Genomic DNA, 19,565 nt, shown 5'->3' with positions numbered 1-19,565 from the left:
GTTTTCCAGAGCACTTGGAAAAAAACTAAAAAGTCCTCCTCCCATAAACCAGAAAGTCCATTTAGCATTGAGGTAAAAATACCTGAAAATTGGATAGAAAAGAAAAATCAGCCTTGACGGAGCAGCAATGCCTTGTGCACTTGGGTGTTTGCACTGAGCTCCATCTACAGCCTTTTATTATATATTTTGAAACAGGGTCTCACTAATTTGCCCACACTGGGCTCAAATTTGCCGTCTCTTGGTTTAGCTTTCCAGAGTGTGATGACAGCATGTGTCTCCACATCTGGTTGTTGTTTAATTTTTTAAACCTTTTATTTTGAGATCATGGATTCATGTGCAGTTGTTAAGGAATGTTCCCCTGTGGTAATATCTAACCTAAGTATAATGAGATGCTGTGTAGTGGATTTCTAACTGGTGGCCAACTTGTTATACCCAGCTGAATTAAACTAGTGTGGTGCTGGGTGCAGGAGGCCCACTTGAGGATTGTTGCCAGCAACATAAAAGGCAGAAGAGGAGAAGCTGCCAGAACGCTGTCAGGGATGCTGTTTGGAGAAGCTGTTGGAGCTGTTAGAAGCTGCTAGTTCTCTTGGGCTGTTTTGCTGGAGGACCTTGTCATTCTGGCTTTCCCAAATAGCTCTGTAGGAGCTCTGGTCCTCATTTTGAGCATCACTTCCTGGCTCTGGAGGGGCAGATGGTGCACTGCTCAGCCTCAAGGAGAAGCTTGTTAACATTGACTTTCCTGATGGGAACTCAGCTTCCTCATTGCTGGAGGAGTTTGGGACCTCACTGTTGCTGAGAATAGCTGTGGTGCTTTTGCGGGAGTTCTGGTACTTACTTTGAGCCTTGCTTCCTAGCTCCAGTTCAGATCCCTCAACCTGCCAGCGCAGAACCTTCATCCTTCTGGCATAGATTTTCTTGCTTCCACCACTGACCTTTGGGCCTTCACAGTGCAAATCTGTGAAGTGGCCCTGCGTGAAACTGTTGTGGGCTCTAGGCCTCCATCTGAACTTGAGGGAGGCATTGTCATGAGCTCTAGTTTTTATCTGGACTCATGCACGATATTAGGATCCAGACCTCAGCTGGAGTCTTTAGTATGTGGATAGATTTCTTGCACTTCTTGTATGATTCTTGGGTGAGTCCTTATAAAATATTATAAAATGTGCCCTGTATTGTGTCGTTCCCCTTGCAAAAACCCCAAACCACAACATATTCTTTGTTTATTTTTGTAGGGGCAGAGGCCTAGTGGTGGGCAGATACTAGAGAGAAAGTGACTGTAGCTGTGGCCAGAGCTAATGGAGGCCTAACAAGGAAGGACCACTCCTCTACGAGCACAGTGGAAACCCACCAACCTGGGCTTCTGCACTCTGAGCTGCAGCTTCACTCTATTGGATTGGTTTTTTTCTCCTAATTTCCTAAAATCAGTACCAAAGAGTTTAATGTCTAGCTAGTCTTAAGTGAAGTAGTTACAAGAAATCCCTAAGTATATACGGTGTATAGTTAGCCACTCATAAACTTTGCCTTCCATCTCATCCTATAGCTTGCTTTTCCTTTTTTTTTTTTTTTTAGTTTTTAGCAGTGGTGGTGTTGGTTTTGAACTCCAAGTCTTCATAGTAAGCCACATCCTCAACCCTTTTTATTTTGAGACAGGGTCGCACTAATTCACTACATTGGCCAGTCAGAGCTCACCATCTTTCTGCCTCAGCCCTTCAGAATTTTGGGATTACAGATATGCACCACGATTGTCTTTTTCTTTAACACCAAATGTCTACCCAAAAAAAGTTGGCAAATTTCCATGTTTGATTAGGAGGTTCGGTCTGTCTTGTTGACCATATGTGACTGCCAGCATTGGTGGTGTTAGGCAACAAGCATTAAGAGTTTTGATCTACCTCTTCTTTTACCTTGCAACCCAAAAGTGGTCTCTGGCAGAAAATGAACCTGCCTGTGATGGAGAGCGCCCCTAGTTGTAGCCAGTGCTCATGAACATCGGACCTTGAGAGCAGAGAGGCAGTATAAGAAGAGGAGGAATTAGGATGCCAGAGTAGGGATCCCCAGAAGAGGGCAGGCCAAGCCAGCGCGCTTTCTAACAAGTGACCTTACAGAGAAAAGAAGGAAGAACAATTCAAATACAGTGTAAAGGCCTGAATCACCTAAAGTGAGATTTTCTCCCAGAATGTTTTGATTATCTTGGATAGAAAAGCGCTATATGCAGTCTCCTTCTGTATCTCTTTTCCTAAAAAGAAATATTCCAGTCTATCTGATGCCTATTAGTTTCTCAGCACTTTTCCCACATGTTCCTTACTCTTGCTGCCTTTGAGGTTGGATGGTTGGTTTGCCTGAAAGCTTGTTTATTCCACCTTTTTGTCTCCATGGAGATCCAGAGAATAAAAACTCATGTATGTTCATGTTTCTGAGACTTGGGATCAGGGCCCTTGGCTGCTGGGGGCTGCACTGTGGCCACTAAGGCTACCTGAGTAATCCTACATGAAGTTTACTCCGAGAGTCCAGTCTGCGGAAACTTTTTATTTCAGAGGGTATATAAGAGGAAGGACTAGAGGAGTAGGCTTTAGCTGGTCTCAGCTCATTCTCTTTGTGCAATTCGCAGAGGATGAACTTCTTCATGAGACATAAAGGAAGAAAAGATTGACCTCTGTTGTAAAGATTGACCTCTGTTGTAGAGTAATGGCAAGATGAGCCCAGCTCCAAACTTGTAACATTTTTCTGTTGTTTCAGGAGTGGATTAGAACAAGACGACATGAGAATTTTATACAAATACCTCACCACCTCTCTGTTTCCCAGGCACATCGAACCTGAGGTATGATGGGGTTGCACGGATAACACTCACGCACATACTCGGCCAGGAATGAGGATGTGAGGAGTATTTCAGAGCTGTATTTCACATTAGTACTGTGATACCTAGTGATATTTTGTGAGTGGTGTCAGTTAGTAGCTTGGAAAACCATGCATGTTAGAAATCTACTCCAGTTTGATGCATCCAAATGCAGTAACAAAGGTTTATTTTAAGAGACAGGAAAAACAGGGTCTTGGGTTGGATTCGGGGAATGCTATGAATGCCAAGGGTCTCTGACAAACCATGGTTAATCCTGCAGTGTCTTATGAGTTAGAATTGTGTAAATTTTGAGTAGGTGGTTTATTGCCTATCTGGCTTTTCCACTCTGGTACTTAATTTCCCAGTTTTCTGCAGAATAATTAAAATAATACCAATATTCACCTCAAACTGTTATTTCATAGCTTTAATTGGGCTGGAAAGGGAAGAAGTCCATAGCCCATAAAAGCAGCATTTTTGCTTAGGTGTGTGCATGTACCTTCTCTGCTTGCAAACTGTTTCCCTCCTCTCCCTCTTGTTTTCCTCCCCACCTTTCTCCTGTCTGTATTGTTAAGATCATGATTTGAAGCAACAGGAAAACTCTTTGAGAACCCAAAGGGGTTTTGAAAGGGGCCTCAGCAGCTCCTAGCTGTTTTCCGGGCAGGTGAAAACAGTGGCTGGCAGTGTGGAGCATAGTGTCCACAGCACTGTTCTGGTGCCTAGCCTGCTGTGTGACCTCAGCCTGCAGTGTCAGGAGTTGTCTGTTCCCTCCTTCCTGCCTATGGGGCTGCTCCAGCTTAGGGGACACCAGAACCCTATCCAAGGTCAGCAGCACGGACATGGTAGAGCCAGGACTCGACCTCAGTTTCTGCTGAGTCCCCAAACATCTTCTTGTGAACATTCTCAGCATGGTTACTTTAGGTGCTCTTCAAACTGACAGTGCCACTGTCTCACTAGAGGACTCTGTAACAATTTAACGATACCTGAAGAGCAAGGTGTGTACAGTAGGAAGCTGCAGCATGCAGTATGGCAGTGTGAGCCTGCACGCCTGAGGTTTTCCCTCAAACAAGGACTTAAAGGGATGAGAGTTGAGCTTTGGGCTTTCGCCACTGGGTTTCTGGTGTGTTGGGGTCCTCTCAGGTTATGTGCTAAAACTTTATATAGATGAGAAGGGAATCAGACACCTTTAATAAAATAAGTTTCAGCTAAATGACTATTAGATTTGAGGGTTTTTTTCTTCTCATGCACATTAAAGTAGTGTATTTTTGGCAGTGTCAGCTAGGCATGTGGGATAGATACATGCCTTTGAGGGGATGTGGTGGCATGGTGAGAGGCGGAGACACTGGCACCAGACACACAGACCTTGCTTAGGAGCTCCCCACACTCCATTTTCCACATGTAGGGGGTGTGAGATGGCCCTACTGATGTGATCTCATGGGAAGTCTTGGCTGCTCTTACAGATGGAGCGGAGCAGTTTGTATTCAGGGTGGGATGCAGTTGTCCTTTGACCATTCTCATTAGAATCAGCTGGTTCTGGCATTCAGCGATCCACCCCCACTATATCAGTGAAGGGGGATGCAGGAAGTTGTTGGTACAGAATGGCATGGAGCCAGCCACGCTAGCAGATTTCTACTCCTAGCAGATAGGAAAACTGTCAACATTTTGAAAGTAAAAAGTCTAATCAGTCATTTTTTAACATTAAATATGTTTGCAGTTGGCGGGAAGGGATTCTCCAATAAGGGCAGAAATGCCAGGAAATCTTCAGCATTATGGGAGGTAGGACTTTTGTTCTTTGATTTTACAAGATTGAGTTTCATTCTCTTTTTCTGGTGAACCCATGAACATTGAATTACCTTGCGCTATTTTGTGGGAATAATCAATAGAGGCAGTCCTACCGTGTTCAATGAATTTCAGCAATTACTTTATCATGTTCTGGTTTAGTGTTTTCCAGATAGCTTCTGGGTTCAAAAAGGAAATTGATGTTTATTGAGTCAGAAAGTTCTGTTTATATATTCCTCTTTATAGTTTACCTCATTGAGTCTCTTTGCTTGCTTTTAAGATTTCTTACTGGACCCTTGAACCTTAATGATCCAGACGCAAAATGCAGATTCCCGAAAATTTTTGTAAATACAGATGACACTTACGAAGAGCTCCATTTAATTGTTTATAAGGTAACAACTGTTTTTCCTCCAGTGTTACAGATTAATACTAAAGTACATCTTTCTTGCATGTGTACGTGACTCTGATGCAAAGCTCTTAAGTGTTTCTTGGAAGTGTTGGGAGTTATTATGTGAAACTCAAAATGGGTGATTTTCTGGGATAGCAGCAGGAAATCTCCTTGAGAGGTCATTTGCAGCACTTTGAAACTGCTTTGCTATTAGCAGGGGAGTTAGTGGCTAAGGTGTTGGCCAGGCCACCCGCAGGCTGCGCTCGGGTCATGGCTGTTGGGCAGCTGGGTGCCTTCTGGCCGTGGCCACACTTTCGCAGATTCTGCCTTGCTTGATTTTAAAGCTGTGGACTTGCTACTTCTGTAAGGAGACAGCATCTTGCTTCTGTTGAGGTACTGTCCTGGGAGGGTGTGTGTTAGGTTGGGTTTCGTTTTCTTTTGCTGGAGGAGAGGGGCTCCCTGTTACCCAGGCTGGCCACAACCGCTGGATGCGCCTGCTCAGCCTCCTGGTGCTGGCCCACAGCTGCACCCGGCTAGTGATTCCTTTTTCTTTTTTCTAAGGCAAGGTTTAGTGCCAGAAGAAAGGCTGAACATAGGCGTTCATCCCTCCTGCCTGAATGTAACTCCAATTGTAATTCCTAAAGGCTTAGAAATGATGTCCACATAGAACCAAAAGGAGTTCACTAAAGAGTGAGGGAACCTGTAACTGTCTAGAAGACGGAAGGTGGCATGAGAACAAGGCCTAAGGGTTTGAAAACAGGCAGTATGCCGACATGTGTCCTTGAGCCCAGAGGTGCTCTTGGCCTGGAGCTGGTTTCCTCAGGGCCAAGCAGGAAGTGGGCATGAGAAGAGGTGCAGATGCACCCCACTGCAGTGGTGTAAGCCTGGGGCCCCAGAACCCTGGTAGGGTGAGGCAGGAGGGTCACAAGTTTGAGCCCAGCTTGGTACTGTCACAACTTAGCAAGACCCTGTCTCAAAATAACACATATGAAAGACTGGGGAGATAACTTCATGCACAAGCCCTCCCTTTTCATTGGGTCAAGCAGAAATTTCGTACCCATTAATCAGTGACTCTCAATTCCCCTCCCTGAAAATACAATTTTTTGACATTCTGAAATTCATTTAAAGGATAAAGTTGTTTGCCCCAGGATATTGGATAAAATGACATGAAAAGTATGGAAGGAAAGATGAGTAGGGAGGCTTGATTTCTGAAATGTCCCATCAGATGAGCAGGCAGTGGAGGGGAGGAAGCTAGGGAAGAAAAATATGCTTGGAAAATGCCTAACAGAAGATTGGACAGACCCTGTGAACGTCTCCTACTGTAAGCGGCCACCTCCACCCAACACTGGACAGTTTGAGAGACAGAAGAAACCCTAAAAGAAAAAATAATAATAAGTATTCAGAGAGAAAAATAAGTGACCAGAAAAAACAAAAGTCAGCTGAACTCAGTGGTCTCCCACCTGAGACTAAGTGACACACAAGAGTGGCTTCAGAGCCCTGTGTGAGAATGGTTCTCAGTGTGGAGACTTCTTTCCCAGGCAGGCCACACTGTCTTCTTGTGGGTGAGGCAGACAGATGTATTAAATATGAAAAGTCCAAAAGGTTGTGCTCATGCCTCCTCTTTGGCAGGAGTCAGCACTGAGAAACGGCGCACCTTGGAATCCAAACCTGTGGTTGACCTGAGCAATCAAAGGAAGTCACAAGATGACAGGTCCCTAAAGGCCACTGACACACTTAACACAGACATTCTGTGTCAGAGCAGCAGGTGGATGAGCTCCTGGTGCACGATACGAAGGTGTTTCATTCAGAAAAGCCTACATCTGAGAAATTCACTTACATGTGGGGTAGAAAAACACCAGTCAAGGGGGGCGTTCCAGGGAAAGCAGCACAACAGTGTGGTCTCAATGAGCCAAACTAAGCTGAGGCGTAATTTTGAGCAGTCACTGGACCAGGAAAAACATCCACTCGCTTTCGAGCTAAAATCCCTGAGTGCTCAGGACAGTAAGTTCGCAGTGATCCTGGCACAGTCTGTTGAATTTTCACTTTCAGGTGCAGTTTTAGGTGTGATGAAGGCACTATGGTCATGTTAAAGAGTGTGTATCTCCTTGTTTAGGAGCTTTTTTGAGTTAGGATTCCCATCCCATGTGCTTTGTCCATGTGAAGTAGTCAGGGGTCAACTCAGTGATTTCTGCTTACCAAGTTCAGGAGTCCCCAGAACCCTCTTCACTTTAGACACCAGCTGTTCCTTGAGGGGTTCCCAAGCCTGTCTTTAGGTTCAGTAGTTTAGAGGACTAGAAGATCAGAAGGGCCTTCATCCTCACAGTTCTGGTTAATTACAGTTGAAGAGTACAGATAAAATCAGCCCAGAGATAAGCACGTGTGGCAGGGCCTGAACGTCGCCAAGTGTGAGCACCAGCTGTTTCTGTGCTAGAATCCTGTGGACAGCATGGGCCTGCCTCTCCCCACAGTGCTGCACCGTGAGCATGTGGAGCGGTGTCTTACATCCCAAGTTTGTACCAAGATGGACTACGGAGACTCAGCCAACCCCGTGTCACTAACCTTCATCCCAACCCTGCAGAGGCTGAGCTGACGCTGTAGGAGCTGTGCCCTGAGGGATGTGGCCTGTAGTTTCCTTGTGATGCCATTTGTCTGCTATCTGAGTAGTGCAGGCCTCACTGAATGAGTGGGGAAGTAGTCCCTCCTTTCCTGGCTTTGGGAAGACTTTGTGAAGGATATTAATTCCTCTATAAATGTTTGAGAGAATTCACAGTAGAACCATTAAAACCTAGGCTTTCTTCATAAGAAACTTTAACATTGGTTAGCCAGGTATGGTAATGCATGCCTGTAATTCCAGCATCCTGGGACTCTGAGGCAGGCGGCTTTCTAGTTTGAGCCTATCCTAAGCAGTTTAGTGAGCCGCTGACTCAAGCTGTGCGTGTAGCTTAGTACAGAGGCTCTGGGTTCAATCCCCAGTACTACAAAATAATAAAATTATTAATTGGTCTGTTTGTTATAGGTCCATTCTGATTTTTTGTTCTTGAGGCAGTTCCCAATTGGTATATTTCATTGTTCCATTGAGTTAATTAATTTGTTGGATATGCAGTTTTTCATAGTATATACAGCCTTATACTCCTTTCATACCATGTCAAAGTGGTATTGATGTCTCTTCCTCCATTCCTGATTGTGGTAATGTGAGTCTTCTTTCTTCTGCTTTCCATCTGATTTATTTCTGCTCTGAGTGTTCTCATTCCCTTCCTTCTGTTTGCTTCTGGTTCAGTTTGCTCTTTTCCAGAATCTTAAAATGAAAGGTTAGATTATTAACATGAGGTCTTATTTTTACACAAGTTAAAATACGTTTGCTTACAGTCTTGGTTGTAGATTGCTGCTGCTTGATAACCTGTTTTCTAGGATAAAGTGAGATGAGATGGCATCAGTTGTTTCCTTTTAAAAGTTATATTTGGGGTTAGGGAAGTAGCTCAGCTGCGTAAGTGCCTGCCTGGCAAGCACAAGATCCTGAGTTTGATCCCCAGTACCAAAAAAAAGTTTTATTAGCGGAAATTGTCAGGCATACGCAGACTAGAATAAGTATCCCAAGGTACCACATGCTCACTCAGAGATGCTGCTCCTTCATCCACTGTCCCCGGGCGGGTTGTATGCTCTGTTCCTTGAGCACTTTAAATCAGGGTGTGGCCACACTCATGAGGCCCCACACCTGCCTCCCTGACCAGTGGACATTGTTGTGACATGACCACCATGCTGTTTTGAGTGACAAAATGACAAGGTCTGCAGTGCTTCTTTAACTCCCATCTACTGTCTACTCTGTGTCCGCATTACTTCAGTCATGGAAGAGGATCTTTTTGTACAGTTGGTATGTTCAAATCAAGACTTAAGCACATTGGGGCTGGGGAGATGGCTCACTGGAATAAGTGCTTCCCTGGCAAGTGTAAGGGTCTGAGTTCAATCCGGGTTCTACAAAAAAAAAAGAAAAAGAAAAGAGGAAGACTTAAGCACATTGACTACATTTGATTATTATAGTTAAGCCTCATTTCTGTGCCATTTTCTAACTGCTGGTTTGTTTCCTCCCAGGCAATGAGTGCAGCCGTATGCTTTATGGTTGATGGTAGGTGCATGTCTTGAGTCTCATTACAGCCTGAGCAGATCAGCCTTTTGCAATTTGTTATCTCTTTTTCTTAAAGCATGTAGTCGCAAGCAAGAGGGGCTGTGTCAGTGGCTATTCCCCAGCTCAGTCTTCTGCCTCCTAACTGGTCATTGCTGAGGTTTTGACAGCCTGGCCATCCCCTTGGCTGCGGTAGGAGCCAGGCTTCTCTCTGTACCTCCCTGATTGTGTATTGGGGTTGCAGAGGGACTTGGGGGATTAAACAAGGTGTTACCTGTAAAGCATCAAGTGGCACCTGAACCCTGAGTGCTGTCTCATGGATTTTTTAAAACATATGACCTTCTTAGGTCTGCCTGGGTGTGCAGCCATTTCGCCACCCCTCAGGGTGTGTACAGAGCAACCTTTCAAGACAAGACAGTGCAACTTTTTTACTTAAATATGATTAATTGTAACATCTCTGTTTCATTCTTGTCATGGAATTGATAAGTGAAGTTTTCATTTAGTTACTGTTAAGTACTGGGGCAAATGGACATGGACCTGTTTGACAGAGAGCTACAACAGGTCTCTTTCTGCACTCCCTCCCCAGCCTCCATTCAGCTGACGCTGGAATTTTGCCGAAGACTGGACAGCATTGTTGGGCCCCAGCTCACAGTGCTAGCATCCGACATCTGTGAACAGTTTAACATCAACAAAAGGATATCTGGGTTCGTACTTCATTTCACATTTACTTTTAGGCACTTAACTGTTGACGATAAGAATGGCTTTTACTTAAGAAATTGGCAGCATGAACATTTCTGTGTTTGCTCAGATGCTAAAGAGCAGTGGTGGCTCTTGAGTCCTATCCCAGGGGCCCCCTGGGGAGCTGCGCCCAAGCCTCTCTGCCCTGCCTTGGGGCTGGGGCCAGGCCTTCACTTGGTGCTTTCCTCAGCTTTCCCCCAGGCAGTGGTGGCATGAATGGTTGGGGTCAGGAATGCCATCTGCCTGTGGTGTGCCTTTGTGATGACCAAACCCACCACAGTTCAACAGACAGGTTGGTGTGGTTAGCACGTGTTACCCTGTGGGGACAGAGAGCACTTTGCCTCGTGCCGAAGTGTTGCAGGGGAGGTGGCCAAGCTGGTGTCAGGTGTGGCTGCAACAGGAGACCAGGGCTTAATTCATCTTCTGTAAGAACCCTGACAAGTCACTGAGCCTCTTTCTGTTTCTCTTTTCTCAGTGTAAAATAGAACTATTGTAAACACAAGGTGACCAGAGGAAAAGCGTGTTGAGAGATGTGAGACCTGTGCATTGGCAACTTCCACCTGTACAGGCAGTCATTCAAATGCTGTGGATTTGTATAGAGCAGTGTTTTCAGTCTTCCTATGTTAGGTGTCTGCATCTTTCATAAGCAGCCTTTCTCAAAACGAGTTCAAGAGAAAGCACTTTTAGATTTGGTACAATATGTGGGTGTTGCTGTTGATTGTTGGCAGCTTACTTGGCTTTGGAAAAAGATATGGCGAGAAGACAAGAGTACCTGACTAACTCACCTCTGGACAGTACTGCTTAATTGTTTGATTTTGACCATGAACCTGCCAGGTTTTCCTTTTTAAAGGAGTCACAAGTGAGTTAAATCTGATTTGGATCATAATTTGTAGGATTATTTTGTAGTCACCCAGAGAGTCAAGTACAAAAGAGTGCAGGAAATCCTTCCACACACTAAAGACCCAAAGAATCCAACTGAGGACCAAGAGCCCATGACAGTGCCCCCCACGAGTCCAGCCTGAGACCTAGAGCCCACGACAGTGTCTCATGTAAGTCTTTCACGGATTTGCACTGCAAAGGCCCAAAGGTCAGTGGTGGATGCTAGGAAGTCTATGCCAGAGGAATGAAAGTTCTTTGCCAGCAGGCTGAGGGAGCTGCACTGTAACCAGGAAGCAACACTCAAGGTAAGGATCAGAGTGCCCTGAAAAGTACCACAGCCATCCTCAGTGACAGTGAGGGCCTGAGTTCTTCTGATGATAACAGCCAAGTTCATATCAGGAAAACCAGCATGACAGGCTCCTCCAGGAGAACCACAAGCCCCACTTCTTCCTTTCTATTTTTTTTTAATGCTGCTGTCAATAGTCCTCAGGTTGCCCCCACACACCCAGCACCACTCTGATTCCATTCAGCTGAATGTTACAAGTTGACCATTACTTCTCAGTCCACCACAGCATGTTATGAATGAATCAAGGGAGTGGTATAGTGTTTTTACTGCCATCCCCAAAACCCTGGGGAAGTCACTGGACATGGTCACTGTTCTGCCTGTGCTTTCTGTAGATATCCCAAGTCGTTTATCTAGGGGTAAAACTTGCCTTCAAAGGCCTTCTACTTTGCAAGTAAGGTTTAACTTTCCACTTGAAGAGAGGGCCTTGGGTATTAATTATCCTGTCTTAAGCAGCTGTCTCTCTGACATTTTATTAGGAAAATTATACCGGACACACATCAACTCCCAGTTAGATTCTATAGTTAACATGTTCCTGCATATTTTATTGTGTATCTCTCTATCATAGAGGACAAAGTTTATTGACTGTTCAGAGAGCCTCTGGATAGTGTCACTAGTGTGTTGAAAGATAAGGTACATGGAAAACTGGACAGTAGATTAAACATGGTACAATTAAGGGGCATGCCTGCATAAGCAGGAATTTTAGAAATGTTATTGAAAATTGACATTAAGATAGTTCTTGATGCAGCCACAATTTTATACATAATGAGCCATTGGTCACCAGACAATATAATTGGCTGAAAATAAAAGCTTTTGGATACAAAAGATGTGTTTTTCTTCTAGAGATTCTTCAGACCAACTTGTGCCCCAGTCCTGGGACCTTCCTCTTAGGCTAATGAGGGCAAGACAGCTCTGAGGGGGTAAGGCAGATCCTGTAGGGCTCCCCTGGGCAGTGTTGGAAGTGAGGGGTGGAAGCAGGATGCCTTCTTGGCCCCAGAACACTCCCACAGCCTTAGTACCCTCCTGCTTTCTCCACTACAGCCTTCTCCAGCAAATCCCATAGAGCTGTGGTTAGGACATAGTATGCAGTGCTGAATGTGGTCTTTGAGTGCTCCCCTGAAAGTCAAGGTGTCCACCCTTCTAAGAACAATAGGAAGTAGGTTAATTTGGTATTGATGTCTTTTGTGTGGCATTTGGTTTTCTTCTCAAGGACATGGATGGATGGATGCCTGCATTGGAGTACTGGCAGTTAAGCCCAGTGATTCTTGTTTTGTTTAAGGATAATTTATGCATTTGTTTTTAAACAAAATTTCAAAGTATAGTAATACTTGAGTTTGTTTAACTTGTGAACTAAAACTTATAGACAGTTGTAAAACCTAAATCCTCTTATGCAACTCATTGTTCAGTATGAGGTTTTTTTGTGTATTTTTTCATGTTGTAGAAAAATAGACTTACTAGTAGTGAGTCCACACATGCATTGTCCAGTTTTCAGTATGAGTTTTGATACATACAAGAAGGAATATTGCTGCAGGTGCGGTGATGTGTAGCTGTGCACCGTGTGCTCTGACACAAGAGAAAAGTTTGAGCCCAGCTTGGACTACATAGACTGTCTCAGAAAACAAAACAAAAACAAAATATTATACCTAATACATATTACAGTGATGGTGTTGATAACCATTAAAGTTGGTTCTGAGACGAAAGAGTTATTACATAGCACAGGACAAGAGCAAGATCTCAGCTCTATAGATTCAGTATTCCAATTTTCATGTTGTAACACACAAAGATAGTTTCACCACCACCCCCCATTTCTTTTTCTTTTTTTCTTTTATGTATTTAGTCCAGGGTCTCACTACGTAGATCGGACTCATAGTGATCCTCCTGTTTGCAGCCTCCCAAGAGCTGGGGTTACAGGTGTGCACCACCACGCCCAGTCTCAGTTGGCGGCTCAGCGTGCTCTAGGGGCGAGGCCAGCACAGCTTGTGGTGCAGGGGATCAAACTCTGGTACCTACACTCTCCCCCATTTCTTAAAGTCTTGTTTGAACATGAAGTCTGGAGGTGAAGATATGTCTATGTTTGGATCATGTTTGTTTAAATTAGTATGTAATGTCAGATTAAAATTACCATAGGTTTTAATAAAAGATTGTAGCTTTCTTTTAAAAAATAAAAAGACCAGTATTGAAAAATCTAATTATTTTCAACTTTTTAAACTTAAATACATTTAAACATGCTAACATAGACATGTTTTTAATAAATATGACATAAATCTAGCACTTTAGAAAATAAAACATGAACATTTAAAATCAGTAAATGTGGAAGCTCCTTCTGTCTCCATTAGCATTATGGTGTACACCCTGAAACATGGCACACGCTGTAGTTTGTTTAATCGTGTTCCCGTTTGGTGGGCAGCCTGAAGTAGGCTGCTCTTAGTGCTATGAGCAGTTCTTTAGTGGACAGATCTGCTGCCCTGCCTTAGCTTTTGAGGATAAATCTCTAGACCTGACTTCAGGGGCAAAGGAAGAGCATGTAAGATGTGAATGCATGTTGCCAGGTCGCCACAAGGGTGCTGTTCTGCCACCCACCATGGCCACCAGCACCCATTCCCTGTGTCCTCTGCTTTCCCCAGTTTGATGGGTGACACTGAGGCCAAGTGACCCTTCATGGTTCATTGGCTTTCTTCTTTCACAAATTGTCCCTCTGTGTCCTTTGGCTCTTTCTACTGAAGTGTTAAGAATTGAACAAAACAAGGTAGCAAGGTCCTTCTGCATTTATTAAAGGTAAGGAAAGAAACATACTCTGCAGAGTAAGTTTGAGCCAACTAAAAGTAAGAAAAGTACAGTCTACAGGGTGAGAGTAGATTACTGTGAAAGAAAAAGCACAGTGGCCCAGAGTGCAGTGGTGGCTGTCTTGTACCTCCCACTTCTCAGGCTGATGTGTGGTGTAGGTTGACCTATCCAAAATCTGCTTGAGTTCTCGCAAGAGGAATGGAAGATAGCACTCTGACTGGTCTCAAGTGCAGTGGTTTGGAAAATGTTTTTGCACCTGGAACTCTGTGAGTGACAGGTCACAGCCACTCCCCAAGTCAGTTTGCCATGCCCTAATCTCCGATCTGACTCCCAGGGGTACAGTGCTTGGCCTCCTAGACTGCTTTCTGACATCCAGGTGAAAACCTCCCTGACTTCATAACTCCCCATTCTACTGGTAACAGTTTGCTACCAGCTGCAATGTACCAGTTGCCAAGTCCTTCTGCATGAAGGCTGTGCAGGCCTTAGTGTGCCTGGGTGGCTGAGCATGGTGAATTGAATCTTAGGGAATCAGTTCCCTAGGTAGCCCATTTTTCAGAGAGTGTCCTAGGGCTCTTCTCAAAGTACTTCACTTTGCAGTTTTAAGCCTTGGAAGGGTGGAGCCTTACTGGAACTCACATTTTGTCAAGGCATTTTTCCTATTGTCCTAGTGTAGGGTACTTGACTTTTCTAAATGATAATCTTTTAGCAGCCAAGTTCTCTGCTCTGTCTTTGTAGGCCCCACCTTTACCCAGACCTTCCTTTCTGGTCAAACTCAAAACTTAAAATCATTCCTGTTTAGAATTTCCTACACTGATGTAGTTAACTATGTATAGTATGTTCCTTAAGAAGGCAAGACATGTATATGACTTTGCTTTTTAAAATGTTTTGCTGTTTAAACTCTTTAGAAAAGACACCAGATAAATGCACTATTGCTCTTTCAAAATCAGTGGGCTAGATCCTAATTCTTATCTCTAGTAAGACCAAAGGTTGAGAAATTATATTCTTGAGTTTTGTATGTGAGCAGATGTCTTCCTGTTCCATTAATAGTACTTTGTAAACAGCCACCTGTTTTTTCCAGACCTGTTTTTATGCTATACTTCATAGAAAGGCGATTAGAAAGAGTCCACATTTCTTTACCCATCTTAACCATTTGAAGAACTTTTTTTGAGATAGGGTCTTGCTATGTAGTTCAGGCTGGTTCTGAACTCACTGTATAGACCAGGCTAGCCTTCAACGGGTGTTGATCCTCCTGCCTCATCTTGCCAAGTGAGGGATTACATGCATGTGCCAGCAGGCCTGGCCCTAAATAATATTTCTAATGTAAATTCCAATTTAGGGGTACAAAAGAAATGAACACGTATTTCATGTATTACAAATGGGTAAGAGGAAAGTCATAGAGCGTGTTTTGGGTTAAACAGAGCAGCCAGAAGCAGTTTAAGTTATGCATCTATCCAGCTAACTAGATGGTAGCTCTTTCCACGTCTTAAAGTTTTCATCTTTCTAATCAGTTTTTCTTATACATACTTTTCTTAGTGTCAGGGGCCTGCCAAAAACAAGCTCTGGTTATATAAGATATTATTTCCATTGTCCTAGAAACTAAATCAGCCACGTTCTCTCCTTGCCCAGAGATGAAGTATCACAGCAGTGACCCGCTTGTTCACTGTCGGGTTTCTGCACCCTCTGCTCTCCAGAGCCCCCTTGTGTCCCTGACAGAAGCAGTGAATGGAGGGATAGGCACCCTTTGAGCTGTGTGGCCCAACTGTTTCCAAGTTTCCCTCAGAAGCTCAAAGGCTCCAATCTGGGATGAACTGTAATAGCATCAGCCAATCGGTGTAAGAAAGAAAAGGGAAGCTAGATGTAGCGGCACTCTGAGCTGAGGCAGGAGGATGACAAGTTCAAGCCCAGCCTGGGCAACTTGATGAGGTCCTGTGTCAGCATAACACAATTAAAGACCTTGGAGTGTAACTCAGTGTGAAGGACCTGGGTCCAATCCTGAGTACCACTAGAGATGGGGTGGAGTAGAAATAGAGGGGAAGGGGAAGAGGAAATTCCAATTAAGATGTTATTTTACTTTACCAAAAAAGTACATTTCAGCATGATTTCCACTGAGAATGATGAGAAAGTTTGTATGTTAATTGGTTTGTTTGTTTGTTGGGGGGGATAGCGTTGGTTTTTTATTTGTTTTTGAGATAGGTGCTATGCAGTTTAAACTGACCTTTAACTCACTATATAGCCCAGGCTGGCCTCGAACTAGTGGCAATCCTCCTACCTCAGCCTCCCAAGTACTGGGATTATAGGTATGTGCCACCACACTAGGCTCATGGTCTGACAGTGTAGCCCATGCTTTCCTCCAACTCTAGATCTTCCTGCCTCAGCCTTCTGAATGCTGGGATTACAGACATGCATCCTACACCCTGCTTAATGGCAAGTTTTGTCTTGTTGCTGTAAATTTGAGCTCATTATATATAAGGAACACTTCGTTCATTCCCTAGCACTGTTCAGTGATGTCACTGTCCTAAGTTGGGTCATCAGACTTTCTGTAAAGACCAAATAGTAAGTGTTTTAAACTTTGTAGGCTATATGTGTTGCAGCTACACAACTCTCATTTTACCTTGAAAGTAGCATAGATAGCATGGGCTGTATGGGGACAGCAGTGCTCCAGTGAAAGTTTATTTAGGAATGGCCAGATCTGGCCACAGGGCCATGACTTGCTGACTTTTTCCCTAGATGAGAAATTACATGCCACCGAGCTATGTCCCTAGCCCTCATTTGCATTTTAAAAATAGTATTATTTAGAAAATCTTCACATAGTAGTTAAAATATTTTTGGTGTTTAAAAAAATAGCTCTCTGGAGAATTGTCATGTTGGATATTGCACGAGTCACTAGTGAATGGAAAGCCTGTTTCATGTTAACAAGCAGATTCTTGATGTGGGGGCCCCATCATTGACGGGACAAGGCCGGAGCCATCCGGTTGTCAAGGCACACTGGCTGTGTATGTGGCTGAATATTCCTTCCCACTGTCACGGTCTCCACTGCATGTGTTCACAGGTCTGAGAAGGAGCCCCAGTTTAAGTTTATCTACTTCAACCACATGAACTTGGCAGAGAAGAGTACAATTCACATGAAGAAAACACCCAGCGTGTCACTGACGTCTGTTCACCCGGATCTAATGAAGATTCTAGGTGACATCAACAGTGATTTTACCAGGTAGCGCTGACTGCTCAAATTAGCTGTTCCCTTTCTAAGAAGAGCTATTAAAGTCATTGTCGTCAGAGCTCAGTGACCCTCAGCCCCTTCGAGAGGCTCAAGCCTGGCTGCCTCCCAGCGTGCCACTCCCAGGCACAGCCCAAACCTGAAAGACCGTGTGCTCCCAAAGGCACCCTGAGCTTTGCAGTGGCCGCCCCGTCCTGTCCCTTGACTTGCAGTGCCGGGGTTTCCCTCTGTCTGGCTGCGTGTGGTAACCGTGCCTTCTGAAACTTGTCCTACAGAGCAGATGAAGATGAAGAAATCATCGTGAAAGCCATGAGTGATTATTGGGTGGTCGGGAAAAAGTCGGATCAGCGGGAGCTGTATGTTATTTTGAATCAAAAAAACGCAAATCTGATTGAAGTCAACGGTAAGCAGGATTTAGTATTTGAGCAGAATTTTAGTGCTGTTTTGTTTTGAGCTCTTTAGTATATCGGGAAGCAGGACAAAGAGATCAAATGACTTGAACTGAGTGCCCCCATTGTACATTTTTCTGTCCCCTGTACAAGAAAATTGATGATGGTGAAAAGAAAATTACTTTCTATAATGCCAAGAAAAAACCTTTTTTGTATTGTGCGTGGGAAACCCCTCTTTTCTGCGCAGAGCGGCTGGATTCGTGGGGCCGCTCAGCTGTGCGCATGTGCCCTAGCGGTTGCGGTGCTCAGGTTTTGGCGCCTTCGGCCAGAGTGGCTGTGCTGGTCTGCGCAGTGTGGCTGGCAGCTGCTCTCGGGGTGCCAAGGCTCACTGCCCTGGGAGGAGGGTGGTGGTTGGCCGCTTGGCTAGCAGCCCAAAGATCGGGGAGACGTGAGATGTGAAGGTTTTTTCTCATTATGTTCTAGGGCTTAGTAAATGTTTCTTTTTGTATTAATAGTTGTATTGGTATTTGCGTACATTAAGAACATCAGTAGTGTATGCCTAATTTAAAATGAGAATTTAAGCATTTGGTGCCTCATGCCTGTAATCCTAGCACTCTGAGGCAGGAGGATCTCAAATTTGACTCCAGCCTGGGGAGGGGTAGGGGATGTAGTTCGGCATGAAGGCCCGAGGTTCACTCTCCAGTACTAAAAAATAAAATGCAAATTTAGTAAAATCAAGATGCTACCTCTGTGGAGCACTTGATCCAGTTTCAGGTTGGGCCCAGAATTCGGTGACATGCCCCGCGATTTCTCAAGATTGGCGTATCTTCAATGCTGCGCTCCTAACATCCCAGCCGGTGGCGTCTTGGGCACAGTGCTCTTCTCACCAGGTTGAGTCTCTCAGGCCCAGGGAAGCCAGGTTTCAGCCTCTGAGGGAGTACTGAGGTCTTGTGGGTTAGGGATCTCTACACCCAAATCTTGTAGCATTTTTTGCTGTGGCTTCTAGAATTTCAAGTCAAAATTAGCAGACATTTTATTCTCAGCTTTAAAGTACTAATATGTACATATCATGCAACCTTTTAAGGAAAAACTCTATTGCTTACACAATGTTTTCTGTTCTCTTTGCAGAAGAAGTAAAAAAACTTTGTGCCACGCAGTTCAATAACATCTTCTTCTTGGATTGACTGACAATGGCTCACAGAAAACGTCTTTTAAAAAACTCAGTGAACATTTTGTTTACCATTGCAAGTTATTGGTCATATTATTGACTGGATTACTGACAATAGTAAAGCAATACTTGCTTTGAAGAAACAAATTTCTACTTAGTCTGATGATCTCTTAAGATTTTTAGATTTTAAATATTTATGTGGAATTGATTAAAGATAGTCGGCTATATATCATTTCATTCTTTTGACATGTGAATATTTTACTGGAAAATAAGACTAATAAATTCTTAAAAAGTTTTTAAAATTCTGGTTTTGCAGTGAATCTCTCTTTGTTGCTGATTTATAGTCTACATTGGCTTCTGGGTTCCTGGCTTGTGCTCTGGGGATTTCAAAATTTGGTCAGTGGGGCTGGGGTGATAGTGACACAATGCCTGCCTGGCAAGTGCAAGGTCCTGAGTTCAGGTCCCGGTACGTAGCGGAGGTCCTTTCCTCAATGGCCCAAATAATTGCTACACTTTTATCTTCAGTGCTCTATGGGACTTTCAGACCACATCTACTACAGAGATCTCTACCCAGTGTTGAAACAGGAAGGTTCCTTATTGTCACAGGGACCCCTGAGGTGCCACAGTGCCGCATGCCTCCTCACAGCAGGGATGAATTCTGGCTGAATTTTACTTAACCTGGATTTTGGTGTGGGTGAAAAAGTGACTGCACAGTCCCTTTCACCTGTCTACGTGAACTCTATGTTAGGAGCAGCTTCATCCGTTTGTAGTAGTTTTGCTGGTCCTACATAACTTCAAATTTCTGTTATGATTTCCTCTGTTCCTTAGGATCACAGTTTTTGTTTATTGGTTTTGGTTTTGGTCCTGGGAATTGAACCCAGAGCCTTCACACTTGAGCTATATCTCAAGCCCTTTTATAATTTTTGAGATTGGGTCTTACTA

General features: G+C 44.1%; 1 protein-coding gene across 1 annotated transcript in view; it reads left to right on the top strand.

The window, feature by feature from the left end:
* The window catches only part of Ccz1 (CCZ1 homolog, vacuolar protein trafficking and biogenesis associated), a 28,355-nt gene extending 9,428 nt beyond the window's left edge, over positions 1–18,927 (top strand). The window contains exons 8-15 of the mRNA XM_004629627.3: positions 2,731–2,812; positions 4,539–4,600; positions 4,884–4,995; positions 9,078–9,111; positions 9,695–9,812; positions 16,902–17,060; positions 17,342–17,469; positions 18,584–18,927. Of these exons, the coding sequence (XP_004629684.1) occupies positions 2,731–2,812; positions 4,539–4,600; positions 4,884–4,995; positions 9,078–9,111; positions 9,695–9,812; positions 16,902–17,060; positions 17,342–17,469; positions 18,584–18,639 (751 nt within the window). The 3' untranslated portion in view covers positions 18,640–18,927. The remainder of the gene's footprint in view (positions 1–2,730; positions 2,813–4,538; positions 4,601–4,883; positions 4,996–9,077; positions 9,112–9,694; positions 9,813–16,901; positions 17,061–17,341; positions 17,470–18,583) is intronic.
* The last annotated feature ends 638 nt before the right edge of the window (positions 18,928–19,565 follow it).

The sequence above is a fragment of the Octodon degus genome, unplaced genomic scaffold, assembly GCF_000260255.1.
Source record: "Octodon degus isolate 3935 unplaced genomic scaffold, OctDeg1.0 scaffold00031, whole genome shotgun sequence".
NCBI lineage: Eukaryota > Metazoa > Chordata > Mammalia > Rodentia > Octodontidae > Octodon > Octodon degus.
The sequence above is the reverse complement of the archived record's forward strand: the minus strand, read 5'-3'. Positions and strand labels throughout refer to the sequence as shown.